Source organism: Pelmatolapia mariae, linkage group LG17 (genome assembly GCF_036321145.2).
Source record: "Pelmatolapia mariae isolate MD_Pm_ZW linkage group LG17, Pm_UMD_F_2, whole genome shotgun sequence".
Lineage (NCBI taxonomy): Eukaryota > Metazoa > Chordata > Actinopteri > Cichliformes > Cichlidae > Pelmatolapia > Pelmatolapia mariae.
Genome location: NC_086242.1, coordinates 27,814,448 through 27,836,299, shown reverse-complemented (window position 1 = coordinate 27,836,299; position 21,852 = coordinate 27,814,448). Strand labels below are relative to the sequence as shown.

The 21,852-nt window shown below is 41.7% G+C and overlaps 1 protein-coding gene across 1 annotated transcript in view; it reads left to right on the top strand.

Moving 5' to 3' along the window:
- gmds (GDP-mannose 4,6-dehydratase) overlaps positions 1–21,852 on the top strand; it is a 171,618-nt gene that overhangs the window by 39,535 nt on the left and 110,231 nt on the right. Inside the window, exons 5-6 of the mRNA XM_063460414.1 lie at positions 13,546–13,738; positions 14,771–14,875. Of these exons, the coding sequence (XP_063316484.1) occupies positions 13,546–13,738; positions 14,771–14,875 (298 nt within the window). The remainder of the gene's footprint in view (positions 1–13,545; positions 13,739–14,770; positions 14,876–21,852) is intronic.

The following is a 21,852-nucleotide window of genomic DNA, read 5'->3' as shown; positions in this document are numbered from 1 at the left end:
TTGGAAAAATCCGGTGGAAAAAGTTTGATGTTGATATTATTTTGTAGTTGGTACCAAGTGGGTTAGTAATCAAGCCTGAGCCCAGTGAGATCCACACGTTGGCATAGTTTTAATGCTAAATTAATTCTTCTTTTAATATGATTTTTTTTTTTGGCATTCTGACTCTTTATTGAATAGTAACAATGACGAGAGAGAGGGGAAGACGTGAAGACTCAAACCTGGACTGCTGCTTTCGGGCTACGCAGCATGTGGTCGCCTGCTCACTGAGCTAAACTGCCAAATGAATTCATTTTTAATTTATATTCTTTAATTAAGTAGCAATCGATTGGACTGAGATCTGGGGAATTTAAATGCAAAGTCAACACCTCAAACTCGTTGTTCCTTGCTTTTGTTTTTGCTTTGTGGCTTTGTGGCAGAATGCATTATCCTACTGAAAGAGGCTACAGGCATAAGGGAGTACCATTTTTATGAAAGGATGCACATGGTGTTCAATAACGCAAGGTAGCTGGTACGTGTCAAAGTAACATCCACATGGATGGGGAGACCCAAAGTTTCCCAGCAGAACATTTGCTCAAAGCATCACACTGCCACCACTGGCTTGCCTTCTTTCCATAGTGCATCCTGGTGACAGGTGTTTCCCAGGTAAGTGAGAGATATGAACCCGGCCATCCATGTGATCTAAAAGAAAATGTGATTGATCAGACTAGGCCATTTTCTGCCATTGCTCCGTGGTCCTGATGCCATCGCAAAGAGATAATCCCTGTTATTCACGTCACCTGTTAGTGGTCATTAAGGCAGGGCAATATGGCCAAAAGTATTTATCACAATATATATTTGAAAATTTGCGATAATGATATAACTGACGATATAATTGACAAAATACTTTACAACTCCACAAATTTATTAGTTGTTGTACTCCAACAAGTGCTTCTGCTTCAAATGATGAAATAGCTTTGTCGTGTTTCCTCCCTTTGCCACGACGGCCCGCTTGCATGTTCTACAAAAATTTTTGCTTTGGTGTGTATCTGACGGACGAAAACCAAACCAGTTCCACACCACTGAAATTGCACTATTTTTACAAACCAATTCTGGTTCATCTGTTTCATTCAACGATCCGCTTTCGCCCTTCTCATTCTCCGTCGCCGCCATGCTTTTTTTCGCCATGTGCCTATGAAAACAAAGGCACTGCACATGCGTGTTTTACCCATATTCTATCGCAGTATTTCATTTTCTTATCATTGCCTAACATTGTACCGGTATTATCGTGAAAGGTATAGAATGGCCCAGCCCTAGTGGTCATAATGATATTCGTCATCAGTGTAAAGCACAGTAGCTATGAGAAAAATCAAATCCTTTGTTTTGTTTTCGATGTGCAGTTGAGCCTTCATTTTTCTGGGTGATGTAGTTAAAGTTCAATAGTAAAAATACAGCATCTTATCCTAATGTCTTGCAGTCAGTCCTTTTTTTCCTCTTCTTCTTAATAATAAACTTGAGGCTGCTTTAGTGAAAATGAATAGACCTGCCCAAGAAACTGACTTCCTTCAGGAGAAATTCTTTTTCAAAAAGTGCATAGTTACTCAGTTACTTGTAACCAAGGTGTCTGTAAACATGCTAATTGTTTCCAGCCTTCCTCTGTTTAATCTCTTTAGTCATCCATTAGTGCTCATCTCAAGTGCCAATAAAACCTGACAGGACAACTTACAGCTCATAGAACTCTCTCAAGTGTCACTTTGAGTGAGTCTGCTAGGCAGACAAGAAGTTATTTATAACCAGTAGGCACCATGTAATGCTGGGGTCCTGCTTTTTTTCCTGTCTCTGTGACACAATCACACGCACACGCACACAGGAACACACACACGCAGCTGTTGTGCTGCTTCTGTCCAGGGGGCCCTGGGTGGGCCAGGATAGACTGACTGGGGTTTGAGGTGGGGCAGGACTGTAGAGGGACAGAATGAGAGAGAGGGGAGGTTGTTTAAACCGGGCGTAATGTGGAATGAGAATCTGGGCTCCATTTTAGTCACATGGCACTGTGACAGCTACCACGGGCCGCCAAAGTGTGTTGGCCTGCGTTATTGTGGCCAGCTGTAGAGTGTATTTATGGGAATGTGCCGTTATGGTGGCGATTGCATTCAAATTGATGTGCGAGTGTGTGTCTGTGTGTGCAACCAAGAGAGGTAGCACCTGCAGGGTGGGGGCGGGGGTGCTCCCCAAACTTCACTTCTGTTTCAGGATCATGCAAGCAACACCAGGGAAGAAGTGTGTGTCTACGTGTCTTCCTCTCTTTACAAGGATAGCATTCATCATGCTAGTGGTGCAGAATGGGCGGGGGTGGCTGGGGGCAGTGCCATATTTAAGTGGGGTCTATGAGAGGGGTAAAGGAGGATTGAGGGGGGGATGAAGAGGGGTGAAAAGGGAGAGTAGTTGCAGAAGAATGTGCCGATTTGTCAAGTCTTACTTCCCGCCACCCCTACTTTCTCTAATCAGAGAAGATGCTGGGTGCTGATTACAGCCAAATGGAGCAGCTCCAGCAGCTTGATCAGTGGAGGGGATGGTTCGAGGGGGATACAGGAGTGGGAAATGGTGGAGGGTGAAGGTGTAAAGAGGATCAGTTTGGTCCTGACAGGGGGTCTCACATGTGGGAGGTCCTTCATTGCCTCTCTTCTGACCGCTCACTTTGAAGTTATCTGCTCTTGGCCAGCTGATAAAAACAAGTGTGAGGAGTAACAGAGAGAGGGGGAGGGAGGAGAGGTGTTATCTGTTATTTAGGATATTGTTGTGATTCAGTGGTTTTCAGCTGTCTTACTTGGCGTAAGGAATATGTGTAATACAAGTAGATATATAACAGGAGTACATGTGTAATGGTTTGACTGCCTTCAAGCACTTGTGATCAGTCATTTATCTCCAGTTATGGAAGATGTTAGAAATCCACCACAAGTTAATCCAGAAAAGATACACAATTATAATCGAATGTGGGGAAAAACCCTTCTCTCTAAAGAAGTCTTAATTTTAAACTTTATATCTCAAATCTAGTAAAAGTATCCCTGTAAATACTATACAATTTCAATTAGGTTTTGTCTGAACACAGTGTGCAACACCCAACTGCAGCTCAGCCACTAATATATTGTTCACATAGCAAAATAAAAAGTAAGTTGTAAAATGCAGTTTTATAATTGCATGTAATTACATTTGCCCATGGCAACTGGGATAGACTCCAGCCCCCTGGATAAACAGAAGAAAATGGATAAATGAATACCTACATTTAGAGCAGAGAAAGCTACAGTAGTGCTCATGCATCTGGTCCAAAACAAGGCCCGAAAGGGGAGGGGTGAGGATAGGTAAATTTGAGTTCGGAAAAGTTAGGAAAAAATGTAGTTGAAGTGAATCAGTACAATACATCTTCATGTAACAGGGGCTATAAACAAGTCACAAAACGTGTTATAGCTTAGTTATTAGCTAGTGTTTATTGGTGAGTGAGTAGAAAATATGGTTATCTGTAATTTTACTACAAATATGCATTGATTTGTGTTTGAACCGCCTGTCTGTGTGGAGTTTCCATGTTTTCTGTGATGAATGTAGTTTTAGTGTTATTTGACAAAAACTGTAGTTAGAGCGCAAAAGAAACAAATGTTTACACAGAACTACATAGACTGTGGAAAAAATACTGCAATCATTTTTTCTCCATGACTTTATCAGTCTGCCATGTCTACACAGCACTGTTTAACGTTATTAAGGTTTGGAGGGACCTTTTTTGATGCACAGCTCCCTTAAGGTTGCATGACACCATCTCAGTTGAGTTGAGGTCTTTACTTTGAGTTGGGATTGTTTTGCATTAGTCGATTTCAATCAAACCACGCTCTCAAACAGACGGCCTGACATTTAGCTCTAGAATAGTCTGGTATACAATACAGAGGAGTTCAATGACAAGGCCAAATCATCACTGCCTCCATCACTGTTTGACAGGTGGTATTTGCATTTATGTCGTGTGTTTGGTTTTCACCAAATGTGATGCTTTGAATTGTGGCTGAACATCTCCACTTTGGCCTTGTGTCCAGCAAACATCATTCCAGAAGTCTTGTGGTTTGTTCATGTGCAACTTGAGGCTTTTCTCCTGGCAACCCTTCCAAATATCCCATTCAGTCCACGTTCAGTCTTTTAGTAATTTTACTGTCATCAGCTTTAACATTTAAGATATAGAGACCTGTAGAGTTTGAGATGTAGCTCTTCTGGGTTTTTTTCAGCTTTCCTGAGTATTGCATGGTCTGACTTTGAGTGAGTTTAGAGTGAAGATTATATAGCATACACCTGTATGCTTTATACATGCTTATATAGAGGCGCAATAAGAAAACTATTTTAACAGCTGCTATTAATGTATATTTTTTGCTGCAATCCCCCAAAGACACTGAAGATCAGTTTGGAGCTCCAGAACTTTCCAGAGCAATAATATTGCATGAAAAGAGTTGGTATATGGATTTAAACCATGAAACAATTTCTCCGTCACCTTCAATTTCCTCACCATGTCTCAGTGTACATTATCACTAAATGGTGGATTGGTATTGTTGCTCACTTAGGCCAGGAACTTTTCAAACCCAATGTTGTCAGTGCAGTAGCCTGGTGTTCACTTATTTTTCCCCCCACACAGTCGATTCATTTTCTGTAGTTGGTAGGAGTATAGATATGATCTTACACCTGCAGTATCTTCTAGTGAAATCATCGGCAAAATTTGTCATTTATGACAAAATGGTTTCGACCTGTGTATTCTTGTGTCGGTGTGTCGTGATTACTCCACAAAGCCCCGCAGGCATGACCGTGGTAAGGTCTGTTGCCATGTTTACGAGCATGTTTATGTTTGCAAGGTAGGAGTGACTGATTGGTGGTAAATGTCTGGAGGGCAGATCACGATATTCGGGGAAAAGTAGAATGAAGTGCGTTTTATCATTGCTTGTACATGTACTCTTATCCAATGCTAAAAGAATGGGGTATGCAAATACACCTGTCTGAATACTGGTATTCAAATAGCAGCTAATTTGTTGCCAGTATCACTGGCATCACTCTTGTTACCATTTCACCGACAGCCAAGGTGGAACTAGAACTTCGTGGCTCTATTCCAGAACTTTCAAACCGTTCTGTTGACAGCAAAGCCATCGAGGGCCATCCCTGAGTGTTCAACCCTAACTGAATGTGGGTGCGAAAAGAGAACCAAGATATCTTGTCTAAAGCTGTATGACTGGACGGTGGCCAAAAATGTAGGTTGGTGTAGTGCCCAAACTAGATGAACTGAGGGGCTGTAAGATCTAGTATAAGCTTTAAAAAAAGAGGGAAGTAAAGGATAATTTTGCATTGACTGTTGTGGAATTCTACTCCAAAGCCCCCCAAAAACAATATATAGCAACAAATGAGGGTATTAGGTCCAGTTGAAGTTAAGTTTTATCCTATGGACATTTTTAGGTTGCTTACATGATTGAATCAACTAGTTAATACTTTTCTAATGAAGACACTCAGTATACATAACTCATGCTTTGTCCTTATCATAGTATCATGGTGACGATGAATCGATCGATGTGTCCTTCTTTTGATAAAGCACTGTGCAGCATCGTAAAAGGCCATCTGATACATTCTTGCCAGTGTTACTACAGTAGTTATGTAACATGCAGAGAAAACTTTCGTTACGTGATTCTTGTCTTGGCAGTGTGTGAAAACTAGCTTAATAAAACCATAAGCTGATTGCTCTGGTGTCGATACCCTTCAGATTTCCAGTATTTTAATGCCGGCGGAAGGCCGGAGTGAAAGTGGCCACCACCTGTTCGCAACAATATCTTCCAAACAAAACGATGCAGAGAGAAAGGGGAGCGAGAGAGAGGCAGATGGGAGTGCCACGAGGCAGACTGGGACTTTCCAGACTCTTCTGCATAAATCCTGAATTTGACAGTCAATCGTCAACTCTGAGTCTACCTGCCCTGACGCACGCTGTCACAGCACGTATCTGTCCACACGTGCTCTAGCCACCCTCCCACATCTCCATCTGTCTCTTTCACATCCACCTGATCTGTGTACTTGTATTTGTTCATTGCCATAGCTGCAGCAACACTTGCACCGACTTAATAGAAGACGCCTGTAATTAGGCAGAAAAATGCAGAGATTGAGATATGATCATAATGATGAGTGAACATCAGTGGGGTGGGGGATTAGTGGGTAAATGCATGTCGTGCCATGTACGGATACCTGATTTGAAAAATTAATATGAACATTGCTTTTTCTTTAAAGTACTTACAATTATGTCTTAAGTACTCGTAAAGTAGATCAACACTTCAGTGCTACGCCTCATGTTCTATAAAAGAAGGACCTGAGTAAATGAGGTATAAAATCTATTTTGAGAGCATGCTCGTGCAATTCATTCTCCACATGAAAGGAAGCTGTCATAAAACATAAAACGAGTTTCACCAACCCTTTTCTTTCCATCTTTACTGGACGACCGTGCCATTTTCAACCTGATGAACGTTCTTTATCACCAGGTGCAAATGAAACAAGTTATGCTCTTCAGCTTGTGGTACTGCTACTTTAGAGCAGCTGTCATGCAGAGTTGTTTTTGGAGTGCGTTCCTTTTTTCCCCAGAAAAATGCTCATTTCCCCCCCATAGTTTACAAGTGCTGTGTGTTTGCCTGTTGGTTTTGGTTGTAAGGAACAACTTTTACTCTGAAGATGAATGGTCTCCATGCCTGTTTTGTAAAATAGTGAGTGTTTGCAAACTAATTAGCTGTCTTTGCAGGTATGGAAGTAACATTTGAGCTTTTATACTGAAAAATATAGAAATACTGCTAAATGTAAAGAAGTATTTGGGGTGGCTGCAGCTCAGGAGGTAGAGCAGGTCATCTACTAATCGAAAGGTTGATGGTTCGTTCCCTGGCTGTTCCAGTCTGTATGCCAAATATCCTTGAGCGAGATGCTGAACCCCAAGTTGCTCTCTGATGCTTCCATCGGAGTGTGAATGTTAGAAAGAAAGCACTTAGGCATAGATAAAAGTGGTTGCATAAATGAGGCGTGCTGTGAGTGCTCAGGTAGAATAGAAAAGCACTGTATAACAACCAGTCCATTTAATATGCAGATGTCACTATAAAATTTGATGTCGATTGCAGTTTTGTATTAAATTACGTCACTTTTAAAAAATGTTTTCTATTCTGTCTTCGATTCCCTCCTAAAGTTTCTAAAAAAACACCTTGTGTAAACAACGTGAAGCATACAAACTATGCTTTTTTTTAGCAGCTCATGCTGAACCGAGGCCCTATTAATATGCACAGTATTTGTATTTCCTTCAGGTGCACTTAGATTAAAGCTTTCAGCTTGTCTGTGTGTCTAAATTAAGTCTTAAACCCATAAATGTTGGTCACAAGGGAATTCTTGGCATAAAGTATATATGGGTATGTTTGTCTATACTGTGTTATTTGAGGATTATTAACATTCTCATGTTTGCAAGCGGTGAGCATGTTCCCGTAACAGGTTCTCGTACCTGTAGTTTTACCTGCATTGGATGGCGGGCAAGATCGTTGATCATCTTCCTGAGAGAAAACAGCAGAGCAAAGAGCGAACACGTTCCAGCCTGATGATGCAATGCCATACATCCGCGCCTCTGTCTCTTGCTGTTCACTTTGTGTATCTTACTCTCCCGGCATTTTTCACCTCTATTGTGTCTACGTTTTGGGGAAAGGCGAATTGGCACAGAGAAAGGGGAAAAAAATAGCACTTTTGTTTTTCTAGCAGGTGTGTGTGTTTATACACAGACAGAGTCGCACAAAAAGACAGGACTGGAGGTGGAGACGTTTCTCTCAAGTTTTATTACAACACATGATGAGGGAGGTAGGGCTCTGTTTGGAGAGCGTGTGGGGCCGCATACAGCAACAGTAGCTTAGGCTACCGTCACAAGATTACGCAACCATGGAAATCTGTGCAGTAATTTAAAATAATTTTATGATACAACAACACCACTTCAGTGCTGTCTGAATGACAACTGAACAATTTATTGTGAAGATTAGTGTTGATTTTTCACCATCATTATCATAAATTTCTGGAGTCTGGAGTTTTGACCAGAAGTAGTGATTTATATCTCCAACACTTTGATGCTTTTTTCCCCCACGATTTTGTTCCACTGCAGTTCTTCATCTGTCATGCTTTCTTCTCTTTACACACGATGTCACAACCCTAGTTTTGCTTGGCTCATAGAAAGTTTCAATATTGCTGTATTTATTTCTAAGGATGTAAGTATTACATCTTTAAGTTCTAATGGTGATAATGAAATAAACAATCAAATGAAATGATAATGAAACTGTGTCAAGAGCTGAAACAAACTGCTCAGAATTTGACTCCTGCCTTTACTCATCCATGTCATGAGGTGTCTTTGAAGCTAATTTGACCATTGGACAAATGCTGCTGTAGAACCAGTTTAAACATAGTAGGCAAGGCGAGTACTTTTTGAAGAGTGACCGGACTGGAGCAGTCGGGGATCGAACCAACCTTCTGACTACTAGATGACCCGCTTTGCATCCTGAGCCATAGCCACTGTTTAAATATTTAATCTACCTAGCACTTTGTGGGAGTACAATACATGTCATGCTTCTCCGGAGAGTTCCTTATCCTGTGGATGAACTCCAACTCTGCTGTCTTGGACTGCATTGGGCTCAGCGGCCTCACTGAGCTTAGTGCAGAAGCACATGAATCAGTTTTTACCGGTTCCATGGTTACAGGTTCAGGTTACAGTGGATCTTCACATTAGGTAAAGAATTACCTTCAGCAGTAGTCCAAGATGGTGCAACTGGAGTATGTTCGACTGCAGTTCCTCTATGGAGAAGCAGCTGAATGATATCAAACAGCCTGGTCTATAATCCAGCTAATAATGGGGAAAAAGGTAGAGGGGGACTGCGACTGGGTAGTATTGAATATAAGAATGAGGGGACTGTTTACATGTAAAATGATTGCGGATGGAGGGGAAAAAATTGCTAAAATTAGCCACCAGCTATTATTATAAACACTGAGAGGAAGAAGCACTCCATCCAGACTTTGTGTTTTCGTGCAAAAGGATGTTTTTATGGAGTAGTGGCTTCGTAAAGCTAATGATGGTAGATGAAAGCACGGTAATTGATCTGTTTGTGAGAACATGGGTCTCCAGGTCTGATCTAAACCTCTCTCTCTCTCCCTCTGCTGGAGGGAATTTAGCCTGTTTGTCTTTGCTCTGTTAACACACGACTGCTCTAATTTCAGTTGGCCTGTAATGTGATGAGTAAAGGTGTAATTGACTGTGGTTTCTCTCCACAAACCCCCACCCATGTTTATCACCATGTACACACACATTCACACTCACGCACACACACTTTCTCTCTCTACTGATTCTCCTTCTTTCCACTCATGTTTCATACCGGCCTCTCCTTCTCTCTGTTCTCTCCACCTCCAAGGCATCACAGTGATTTTCTTTATTTGGGTGTTTGCAGTTAGAAGCGATGTATCACACTGTCAGTGTGTGAGAATGCTGTCCACTCATTGTACTTTCACTTATATTTACTGTTGTCTCTGGAATATAGTATATTTGTGTTTCCTCCAGATAATCCGGCTTCCAAAGATATGATATGAGGTTAATTGGTGATTCTAAAGTGATCATGGAGGTGAGGTAAATTAAGTCTTTAAAGTATACAGACTAGAGTGCTGCATCAGTGTATGGTTAAAATGTAAGTTATGGTTAAAGCACTTTTGAGTGAAGCCTTGTATAAATGCCAGTATATTACATTACTTGCAATATGGTAGAAAAGCTGCCATTTGTCAAGTCACGAAGAAGTGGATTATTGAATATAGACAAAGTTGGTAACACGCATCTAGCCTAGTTTATGCTAAGGGCTAATCAAAGCTCTGTAAGTTTGCCTTGTGATTGCTTGCATGATGAACATGCCAGCACAGATCACCCACCCAAACACAGTATGTGTGAATCTCCCCATGTCCTACATTTTATTTAAATACACACACAAAAACAACAACACCATCACCACTACTACTACTGCTACTACTAGTTCTTATAGTTAGGCCTGGATCAGGTGACTCTGAACCTGATATAATTATCCAGTGGATGTCAAATTGGTTTGGTCTTTAGTGTGGTTTGCTTTTTTAAAATTTTTTATTCTACTGTACTAATAATGACAATGTTGTGATGATATAAAACTACTAACATTTCAAATCTATATTCTCCATGTGTGTAAAAAATTAAGTAAGTGATACAAATTTATTGATATATATTTTTTTTAAATTGTTGAGTGATGGATGTGTTCCCGGATTTGTAAATGCACAATGGAACTTTACATGCTTCCTCCACTGTTGTATGTATGTATATAAGGCCTTGCAGGTATGCAGAAAGGCCACGGCTGAATAAATGTAGCTCATATATATATATACATATACATATACATCTGTCAAGACACACGCCAACACTCTGTTATACGTGAGTGCGCACACACCTACACGTCTGGAGTCACATTCCCGAGTCTGAAGCATGCATTTCAACAAACCTTGTATGAGCAGGAAAGAAATGAAACCACCAAATACTGCAAATATATCCTGGACAGTTAGAAGCTTTTTAAACGGGATATTTGCTTGGCTGTGGACCCCCAATGCTGACAGAGCCTGGCTCGCTTCCCAGAAAGAACAATATCTGCCAGGTCGACTGAGGGGCCCGGGAGCAACCCCGTTACCCCCCCTCCCCACCCCAAAGAACACACGAACACACACACATATAGCAATGTACACAAACGTCTGGCCTTTAAAGCATCAGCGCTCAGGCTGTGCCTTACATAATGACAGAGAATGGAGGCATTAGGGCAATTTGTTTGATTTAAGCTGTCAAGGCATCCTGGACCCTGCCCCTCTCAGCTGGTTTTGATACCAGGTTTGTGTATATGTGTTTGTGCGTGTGTGCGTGTGCACGCACTCGCCACAACCTTGCACACAAAGTAGGTCTTAGAAAATATGGCTTACAAGGTCGAAGTAGTGTGAGCAGGTACTTCTCTGTGGTGTGCACGTTAACCTCATTTACCCTTTTGCATTTTTATTCCTTTTGTTGTGCTTAAGTTTTACTTTCTGTGTGTTTGTGTAGTCTCCATGGTGGAGGGGAAGCCCCCTAAAAGTGTCTTGATATCTTCTTGGATTTGCTCCCGATTCATATTTTCAGTATATTTATCTGTCTCGTCATTATGATTGTCCAGATTTACAAGGAAAGCCCCTCTATTGCTCTTCATAAAGTTTACTCTTTCTCTGCACTAAAGCAGCTCTTCTGGGAGCTTTGCATATCCAAATCTGAATCTGAACACAGAACGTCCTTTTAGTTCCAAGTCTCACTATTCAGCAGCCATCTTAAAGTGCCTCTGGGCACTTATTTGGAAGAAACCCCCAAAAGGTTGATTCTGTTCATCTGGACGTAGCAGTTTCAGTGGGAGAAACGTTTCGTCACTCATCCAAGTGACTTCTTCAGTCTCAGCTGACTGCAGGTTTCCCCAATCTTATAAACAATACATTTGCACAATGGCTGAAACCAGCACCACTAAATGAGCAATGGGCTGTGAGGTCAGTTCCTTAATCATTAATATGTAAATTGTCATGACTATTGATCAGCAACCACTGATCAATGGCCATGAGTACCATTGACAGAGAGTTGGGGAATGGCTGCAATCACAGCTTTGCAGATGGTGAAAGATGTACCCTTAGGCCCCCTCCTCGATTCAGAGATGGTCTTTGCCTTTTCATGTAAATGGCCTCCTTGACTCAAACCAGCGTTCCTCCTTGTCCAGGATGTGTACATCCTCATCATTGAAAGAGTGCCCACTGGCCTGTAGGTGTAAATACACTTTGCCTGATAGAATTTAATTTAATTTTAGTTGTCATTGGGACATAAAAATTATATGCATGGAATCACCAATCTGATCTAATGAAAAGTGCTTAAAATGTTTCAAAACTTTGTCCCAAAAAAAGCTTTTCCCTCTTAAATCTCATGTCATATAGATGTTTTTTCTTGCACTACAGTGCAAACTCAGTTCTTTGTCTGTTGCTTCAAGGAGTTGAGCTTTTTTTTTTGTAATTTCTTAAAGGGCTCATGAGTAACACTTTTCCAGGCTTTTAAATTTCCAATACTTTGAGCACTGGCTGCTTTTGTTAAATTTGTAGACTGATAAAGGTCAAGCTGTAGTTAGCTACAAAAACTCTGCAGTATTTAGTCAAACATCCCTCTGAGCAAAGTGGATATCATACAATGGCTTAAAGTTGTTATGATCATAAAATTCATCTTTTGTTGTCAGTGTCAAAGAGAAAAGTACTGGACCATCTGACGCTTCAGTTTGTGCTGTTTTTGGACTTGATTAATTTGTTGGGAAATTTTTATTATTCTGTCCACTTGACGTCCTTGTCAACGAGGGTAACTGAAAATGTCATTATACAATTGTACAGTATGTGTGTGCGTATGTGTCCTCTCACTTTTTCTTGTAAATGATGTAAATATAACCGAATGCCAGAATGCAAAGTCAAAGCGTGAGTGGAGCGTCACAGGTAATTACACTGAGTTGTGGAGTGTAATTGAACCTGATCAAACCTGCTCACTGCTTGTGTGTCTGTGAGTGTGTCTATATGTAAGTGTGTATGCCCTATGAGTGGAATAGAGGCCCAGTGTTCCGAGGTCCCGTTTTAAATAAGGGGTCTTTATCCGGCCGTGTGTGCAGCACTGGTGTGAAAGCACTAAAGGGCCAAAGCGTTTCCTCCATACAGACCTGGCTCATGCCGCTCACTCCAGGTGTGGTGACCACTAACTGGCACGGCTTTTAACCATCACGCTTGATTTGGAGCCTGAGGCCAACCTGGCACGCACAAGCACACACAGTCCAAGCATACACAGTCTCTCTCTCTCTCTCTCTCTCTCTCTCTCTCTCTCTCTCTCTCTCTCTCTCTCTCTCTCTCTCTCTCTCTCTCTCTCTCTCTCTCTCTCTCTCTCTCACATACACTCTCACACACACACACACACACACACACACACAGAAACATGCACGCGCACAGCCATTTCTAATTTAAACTTAATTTCCCCCTAAGTCTTCGTTAAGTCCCCTGCTTTTGGCTTTTCTCATTGGAAAGAGGAATTCTGGGAGATGGAGTACAGCACTGCATGAATGTCATGGTGTATGAAGGGTGACCTGTGATATGATGTTGTGTATGTTTATGTCACAATTTCCTCTTTGGTTTTATACCTGAGTTACAAAAGTATTTTTCCAGGTCAGTTTTTTTTTTTTTTTCAAGGTTTGACTGATTTTTTTTTTTTTTTATGTTTTTTTTCTGTCCAGTTATAAATCTAAGGTCATTTCAAGTACTACACCTGAGAAAACAAAAACAAAAAAGCCTTGACCCCAAATATTATATCCAAAGTTGACAGTTCCTTTGTACAGTCAACCAAAAATGCAAATCAGTTTCTATTAGAAGCAGTTTTTCCATTAAGTTGCTTTAATGACGTGTCATCTTTCCTTTCTCTTTCTCTCTCTTTTCAAGATCTCCTTTGACTTGGCTGAGTACACAGCTAATGTGGACGGCGTAGGCACGCTGCGCCTCCTGGATGCCATAAAGACATGTGGTCTCACCAACAGTGTCAAATTCTACCAGGCATCCACTAGTGAGCTGTATGGCAAAGTCCAGGAGATCCCTCAGAAGGAGACCACTCCATTTTACCCCCGCTCACCTTACGGTAAGACGCATGTACTGTGTGAGATCCACATGGACATCCACATTAACACACACGAGGATTTTCTTACTTTCTCTACCTCTCACCATTTGTCAAACACTTGTACTTGGCCTTGTAAGGGCATACAAACGGAGATTGCTTGATGCCTCTTCTCCACTTTCTCTCTCTCTCTCTCTCTCTGGGAGTGCGTGTATGTGTGTGCATGTGTGTGAGTGAATGAATAGAGGGGGGCTTCAGTTCTTAGACTGCATTTGAGCTCTCCACACACCCCGAGGCCAGCCGTCTGACTTGGAGTAGCTCTCGTTTTAACAAAGACACCTTTATATCCACAGCACTCAACACTGACTTTCAATGCATGCAACGTACAGACACACACGCGCGCGCACACACACACACACACAGGCCGTACGTGTGTCTTTCATATTCTGTGTTGTCTAAATGCTCTCTTCACTGACACTTTCCCCATCTGTCAGCACTCAATCTGAAGCTGCATGGGAGGTGCATACCATCTCAAGAAGGGCTGCACCTTTATTAATTAGACTCAAGGAAGGGGAGGCGGTGGTCGCCATGGTGACCTCCCTTCACCTCCAGTTGTACATCCTGACCTATGGCTTAATCAACAGGCTCCTCCCTTCATTTGCTTTGTTTTTTCTCCTCGTCGTAGGAGAAGGGAGGAGGAGAATGGGGGGAACTTTCTATACAAGCCTGCTTTTAGTCAATCAGCAGGAATCTGCACTTCAAGCTCTTGATTTCAAAATATGATCCATGCGTGTTGTATTATATGAAATGTAGCTTGTCTTTTAGAGGAGATCAGTGTTTCCCTCTCTGTTTATAAGATTCACTCTATAGACTGATCATTGTTACAAGCAGTTTTTATTCTGACTTGTTATGCAAATAAAGTGTAGAAAAGTCTCCAAAAAATAAAAATGGCTTTGTTTTTTCCTGAAGTGATATTTCCTTCCATAAATTTAAGTTAAAATTGATATAAAATTGATACTGATTATCTCTGTTCCTCCGTTTTCCCTCTGCCCTCAGGAGCTGCTAAACTCTATGCCTACTGGATTGTGGTGAACTTCCGAGAGGCCTACAACATGTTTGCTGTCAACGGGATCCTCTTTAACCATGAAAGTCCGAGGAGAGGTAAGTGACAAGCACCACAATCCACCACTACAGTGCAAACGTTTTGAGCTTTCTTTATATTTTTGCTCAAAAAGTGGGAAATGGGTCCAGTGTTTTATTAAAATGTGCAGAAATGTACGTGGAATGCAATGTATAAGGTAAAAACAGTTTGTAGCCTTTTGTTCTGTTCTTGCTATAAATATTTATATTAAAACTCACTCGGATGAGTGACGAAACGTTTCTCCCACTCTAAACGCTATGTCCAAATGAACAGAATCAACCTTTTGAGTCTCACATTGTGTGTTTGTTCTAACCAGGTAAGCTTTAACTGGATTGGTAATGAGTTTGGGGTCATTGTCATGCTGAAAATCTGAAGTTGTTGACAATCAAATGCCTTCATGGATGATACTGCTCCGTGGATCAAAATTGATGGTACTTTTCCTGGGACATAATTCAATTTTGACAAATTCCCCAACACCAGTTGGTGAAAATGCAGCTCCAGACTATTACAAAGCCTCCGCCGTGTTTTACAGATGGCTCTAGGCACTCACTGTTGGACGTCTCTTGACTTCCTGCTTTAGATTTCAATCAGAGATTTCACATTTGGATTCATCACTCCATCAGACCTGTTGCCACTGATTTTGGGGCTATTTCTTGTGTAATTTTTGGCAAACCTCAGCCTTTTCACGTTTCCATTCCTTAAGTGTGGCTTCTTCACAGCCACCCTGCTGATAAGACCTCCAGCTTCCCAGCTTCATCAAATTTTTAAGGACACCCTGCACACACTTCAGAGTAATGGCTCTTTAGGATCTCTGTTGGTGGAAAAATACTATTTTATGTCTGTCAGTTTTTCTTTAGATTCAGCTAAAGAAATTGGAATTTGTGTTTTTGTGACAGGTGACAAACAAAGTGGCTAAAGATACAATTTAAATTTGTTTCCTTGCTAAGTTGTCTGTTACGTGTGTTTAAATAAAATAGGACAAGAAAGTCTGACTGAAAAACAAAACGTAAAGAAATAACATTTGGCTCAAGACCTTTGCACAATACAGTACCGCATCCCTTGTAGCGTTTTCTGTAAACAATGTTCAGTCCCCAAAAAATATAGTCCTAAAGTAAAGTTGTACTTTCATAGTTTACCTTCTTTATATTGAAAGATTCATCTTGAGTTTATATAGAACAGTATTGTAGTAAATGGCTGGCTGATTGATTAACAGCAATTGTCACATCAAAAAACATGACGTCACTCCTCTTACCTAAGTAAGATGTTGGGCCCACAAAAAGGCAGCAGAACCGATGGTGAGCCATTGTTGGATTGTGTAAAAAGATTGAATTACATGCTCTATATAAAGCCATATTCATTCACCGTGCAGCCAGGTTTCGTAACCACTTGACACACACTGTCGCACACATTCTGACACATAGTGAGTGGGTTGTAGTTGCATTTTTAATATGTGCTCTGAGCCCTGAGGGTCGCAGGCACTGGTTTAACACGATTTACACGCCACTGCGACTCCAAATGAATACCACATGACTGCAGCCCCAGCACCATGCCCAGGTCAGCTGCTCAGGTGTTTATGATTTATTCCCTAATGAAGGCCCTGGCCACGACCTCAACCGAGGTCAGGGGTCATCCAGTAAACCCTAATGGGTTACCGCAGATAGATAGGTGTGGGAACTGGTGTAGGTTACAGCCAGTTCAGCAAAGATGGCGTGCTCACCACTGGGGTCTTGTAATGGTGAATTAGTTGATATTGTTGAAACGGAAACGGTGTGTTGTGTGAGTAGCAGGAATTGGCTGAATGAGAGCAAGAGGGATAGATAAATAGTGCTGAAAAAAATGTTATGAATGAAACAAAAACCAAAAAAATTGCCTCTGGCTCAGGCCTCTGAAGATAGCTTTCTGTTATTCCATGGACATCATTTTAAAATACAGTTCTGGGTGACAAACATAACCATCTGTTAAAGACTAAAATATGGACACTTTTGAATTGTGAAATCAAAGACATTTAAGTGAACATCCTGTGCCGCGTCCTTTCTTACACAAATGCATAATAACCTTATAAGGACAAAACTCGGTGCCCTCCTGGTGAACACACTGTGAGTCTTTTTGTTCTTGGTCAGCTCTTTCTCGCCTGCTTCGCTCATTCTGCCTCTATCTTCCCATTCTTTCCACACACACTCCTTTCCCCTGTCCTTCTCCGTCTTGCTTCATCCCATGCCGTTCTCCTCCCTTCCCCACAGTCAGCATTTCTGCAGCGGGCCACTGGGTTTACTTCTGCCACTTCTATTCTAGTCAAACTTATGGCTGTTGTTGCTCATAAAGCAGGAACGCAGTGCTGTGATGTGGCCAGATGTCCCACGGCTGCCTTGCACAACCCAGTGTGGAGCATGTGTTGGCTGGATCGGCCAGTGTTTACCCAGGCCCCCGGGGCCCGCCATGACCCCGCCGCTGCCACATTGAGGGGGCGTTTGGCCGCGCACTGTGTCACTCACAGGAGGGCTGCTGTTTGGGGGAAACTGGTGCTTTGAGCTGCAAAACACCCCCCTGGCATATTTTATCACTGTCCAAGGGTAAGGGTGTACTGTCAGAAATACCTACAACTAAACTGATTAAATGGGAACTGAGAAGGTAAATGTAGCCAGAATGTAGGGTTCAGGGAATTAACCATAGTGCAAAAGTAACTAGTTCCATTACAGTGTTACCTTTTTGAAGTCAGCTTATCCTGAAGTTGTGTAGCCCACTATATTATTGCATTGCGAGTTCATATTGGTGGCATTCCCTCCACAACATGAGCAATAGGTTTTATCATTTACCTTCAAGCAACTGCTTTACCAAAAGAAGCCAGGGCATTAGTGTCACTCCAGAAAAAATAATGCAAATATTTCTACAATCTAATAGCCGTCTTTTCTCTCATCACACTAGGTGACCTTAACATGCTCACTTAAAGTTATACTTTCCACTTTGAAACTGTGGGCCAAAGAGTCAGAGGGAGACAACAATGATGCAGATGTGGCAGGAAATTCTTTTTTCCTTTTACCACAACAAAAGGAACAGCAGAATGTGCTGACCTGTTTAACATTAATGGACTGGTTGTTTAAAAAAGTATCTAAGTGCCTGATAACTTTGTTGCAGAATATCATATTACTCATCACAGAAACAATAATCTGAGCATTGTAAGGCACTACTTTGTGTCACGCTACAGCTAACACTGCAGTGTGAGGCATTAAATAGATGTTTTTACTGTATTATAGTTAATGGATAAATATACATATAACTGTCCAGAGAAAGATATAAGAGAAAACTTCTTGATAGTTAGGCTGACAATTAAAACATAAAACCAGCAGATGTTTCAGCTTTCAGGCCCCTCTCCTGTGAAACCAGCTCCAAGTTGAGATTTGAGAAACGGACATTCTCACTGTTTTTAAGATTAGGCTTAAAACTTTTTTGATAAAGCATATAATTTCTTGTGTTTATACTCCACTCTGCACGTTAATCATTAGTTATTGTTAATCTCTCTTCCACAGTGTGTCTTTTATTCTGTCTCCCCTCCCTGAGCCTGTTTCTGCTGGAGGTTTCTTCCTGTTAAAAGGGAGTTTTTCCTTCCCACTGTTGCCAAGTGCTTGTTCATAGGGGGCCGTGTGATTGTTTGGGCTTTCTCTGTATTATTGTAGGGTCTTTACCTTACAATGTGAAATACCTTGACACCACTGCTGTTGTGACTTGCACTATATAAATAAAATCGAACTGAATAAAATCCACTGAAATTAGTGCATGTCAATTAGATTTCCCAGTAATTTGAAAAATTGCACCACCAAAGACAAAGATCACCAGAGCCAGAGGAATTTTGCATCACTCTCTTGCTTGCAGGCACACACTTCTGAAAACGTCTGTAGAATTTTATAGAACTGCCTTTACTTGTTAATTCACTCATGGGAGAAAGGGGAAAAAGATTGCTCATTATTTGCATGTAGCTCCTCCTGTTCTTTACAAACATCTTGCATGTCTGAATAAATTTCTCGCTAATGAGGTCAAGGATGTCAATTTCACTGGCTCTGACATCACCACTACCCCACCTCACCTCCCACACACAGGAAACACGGTGAGGTCATTGTCCCGGATTACGAGTGCATCTGTGTGCGAAACAAATAGATGTTTGCTTTTATGAGGATTTTTTTCCTTTTAACAACCTTTACCGAGTCTTCCTTTAAAGGCGTCTGACCCAACAGTGTCCTGTCTTGTTCACTAGACAGTGTGCCGCGATGTTGTGTGTCACACAGGACAACGAATGCTGGGAGTGGCTGGAGAGTTTTGATCAGATGCCCTGCCTCTCCGGAGCACTTGGCAAAGGAGTTCTGTGTCTTATGACGCTCAGAATGACTTAATCCCAGCAGGAATGCGTTTCTGGTTTCTCTTACCATTCCTGTAAACACCAAACTGTTCTGCCAACAAACAGACACTTACCATTGTCCTGCAGCAAAAGGCTGGAATCGGACAGTTGGGGAAGAAAAAATAACCTGATGGAAATCCAGCGTGAAACAAAGCAAACAGAGGTCTGCATCTGCCAGGCGGTTCTCACCGCAGCTTGCCCCTTTCTGGTTATCCTAGTTATTAGCCATAACAAACAATCAGCATACTGCCTCTGAAGAGAGGGAATTAACACTCACAGGGATGCTAAATAGATTCCATAGATAGTTTGACATGTGAGACTGTGAAGTACTTCAATCTCTTGAACAGCACGATCAGCAGTGAAACCTGTGCAAACAGCCAGTCGCATGCTTATTTGTTCAACGTATTCAACAAACACAGAATCCCTCAGAATCCAATTTTGACAGCAGCAGGCGAAACCTTTGTTTGGTTTTTAGTTATTAATAGTGTGTTGGTGTAAGGCTGTGCAGTAAATGACTATAGTAATATTGCTTCGTGTGTGTATGTACACAGTTCATACTACTGGCCAACAACAGTTGGAGGCTGATCCTTTGGTTTATTTGGGGAAGTCCCATCCATCTCTCCTCCCTCAGTGCTCTGTGGTTCATGCTTGGCAGTATAGAATAATATACTGTTATGTTAGACGAGAACAGCAGTTAGCATTTGGGAAGTTGAAATGGTACTGCCAAAATCAATGCTACCCCTTAAAAACATACACATACAATGGCTCAGCCCCTACATGCCTTGGATTCATCTTTCCCCCTTTCGTTGAGATTGAGCTCAAAAGGTCAGATCGCATAATAGGTTTGTAAGACGATATGTTTTCCGTTTATTGGAAAGGTTGTTTTCAAAGAAAATCTTAAGATGGGAACGACTGGGTCAGTGGACATCAAGGGGATTAGGCAGTATCCTTTGAGCCGGAGCAGCCACTTTTCAGTTTAGGGTCTTTGATTTCATTGGTAGTGTTGAGAGTAGGCTGAATGAAAGCAGCCTAAACATCAGCTGAACTATGGCCAGGTGAGGATCAATGTTTAAATCTTCGAAGCAAAACTGACGACAGACTCGTCTCTAGCCTTCACACCTCCTACAGGCCTGCGCTATTTAGCCACAAAGGTGCTTCCCCTATTGCCTCAGTTGGTTTCAGATGTGTCACGTGGTCGTAGAGGTTTCTACCTTCACTCATCCCCATTGCCGCCCTCAAATTGCTATTTGTTATCCCAGATCACCATGGTAGCCAAGAATCTTGTTGACTGAGGTGCTTGCTTTGAGTGGCATAATTGCACCACAAGTCGAGGGCACCGCCACTGCTCTCCCAACCTTTGCCAAGGCCCATCAAGGCCCTGCAGCAGGACGAGCAAACCTCAAGATGTCAGTCTGCACTATTTTAATTTAGTCAAACTACTGGATGCCGCCATCTTTATTTTAGACCCTGGGTTCAACAGTGCGGAGGCGGTGCTCTTAGTGTTAAAACTCAAGGACAACATGTATCATAAACTCCTCTCTCATTTTCTGCTTTTCTTTCTCCACACGATTTTTCACACTCCATTTATTTAGTTGCATTACACCCAGTTTAAAAAAAAAATTGTGCCTTTTTTGCTCGTTGTCTTTGACTTCTCAATCCTCCAGCTCCATTCCCAAATCTTCATGCACCACATTTCTTTCTCTCTGCACCCTCCCTGTCAGTTGAGTCAGCCCAGAACGAGGGCAGCAGTCTGTCAGGTGTGAATAGACGCTATGTTGGCGGAGCTGAGCTCATGACCTGTCTTGGATGTAATGCAAATATTCTCCCTCGGCTGAGGCTCCAGAGATCAGTCAGAATGTGAATTGTGCAATAACAGTGATGGCAGACACTGACAGGTCTTTGGTCTGGGTGGAATTTGGCCAACCCCCCCGACCCAGGGAAGATTCCTCCTGCGAAATCACTCAGTGCTCGTGCAAGTCAGGTATTTTGTTCATAACTCAGCAGAGATAAAGAAGATGGGTATGGAATGAGTAGGCATTCGTTTTGAAATAAATACGGCTAGTGAGTTGATCTACATCCGAAAATGTCTGGGAGTGGAGATAGATATTAAGGGTTACATTTTTCACTTGAAATCTACCAGAAATCCTTTGACTCCCCAAGGCCATTTCTCAAAGACGGAGTGGGATTATGGGATTTGCAGTTCTGGTTGAATTCCAAAACAGGTGTGTAAACCCTGTGTTGAGGTAACTGAAGAGTTTCTATGACAACGCTGTGGCAATCCGAATTAGGTTTCGGCTATTTTTTCTTTTTCCACCTCCGAAACGTGGCCAGTTCAGACAGGCTCATGATAGAAATGACTCACCTGTCAAACACCTAGGAAAAAGCTGGAATGAGTTTGTGCTTTAACTTTTTGAGGGGGAAATAGTATTTTTTTTTAATCATCTCTGTCTTTTATACATTGTTACTGTGGTGGATACTCTCATTAAACATGACAAAAGTGAGTTCAGCATGTGTACTAATTACTCTGAGCCAAGCGTGCAGGCTCCAGACTACGTTTCAGACAGTTTTTTTTTTTCCCAATAATCAGATCACTTCCTATGAACAAGCACT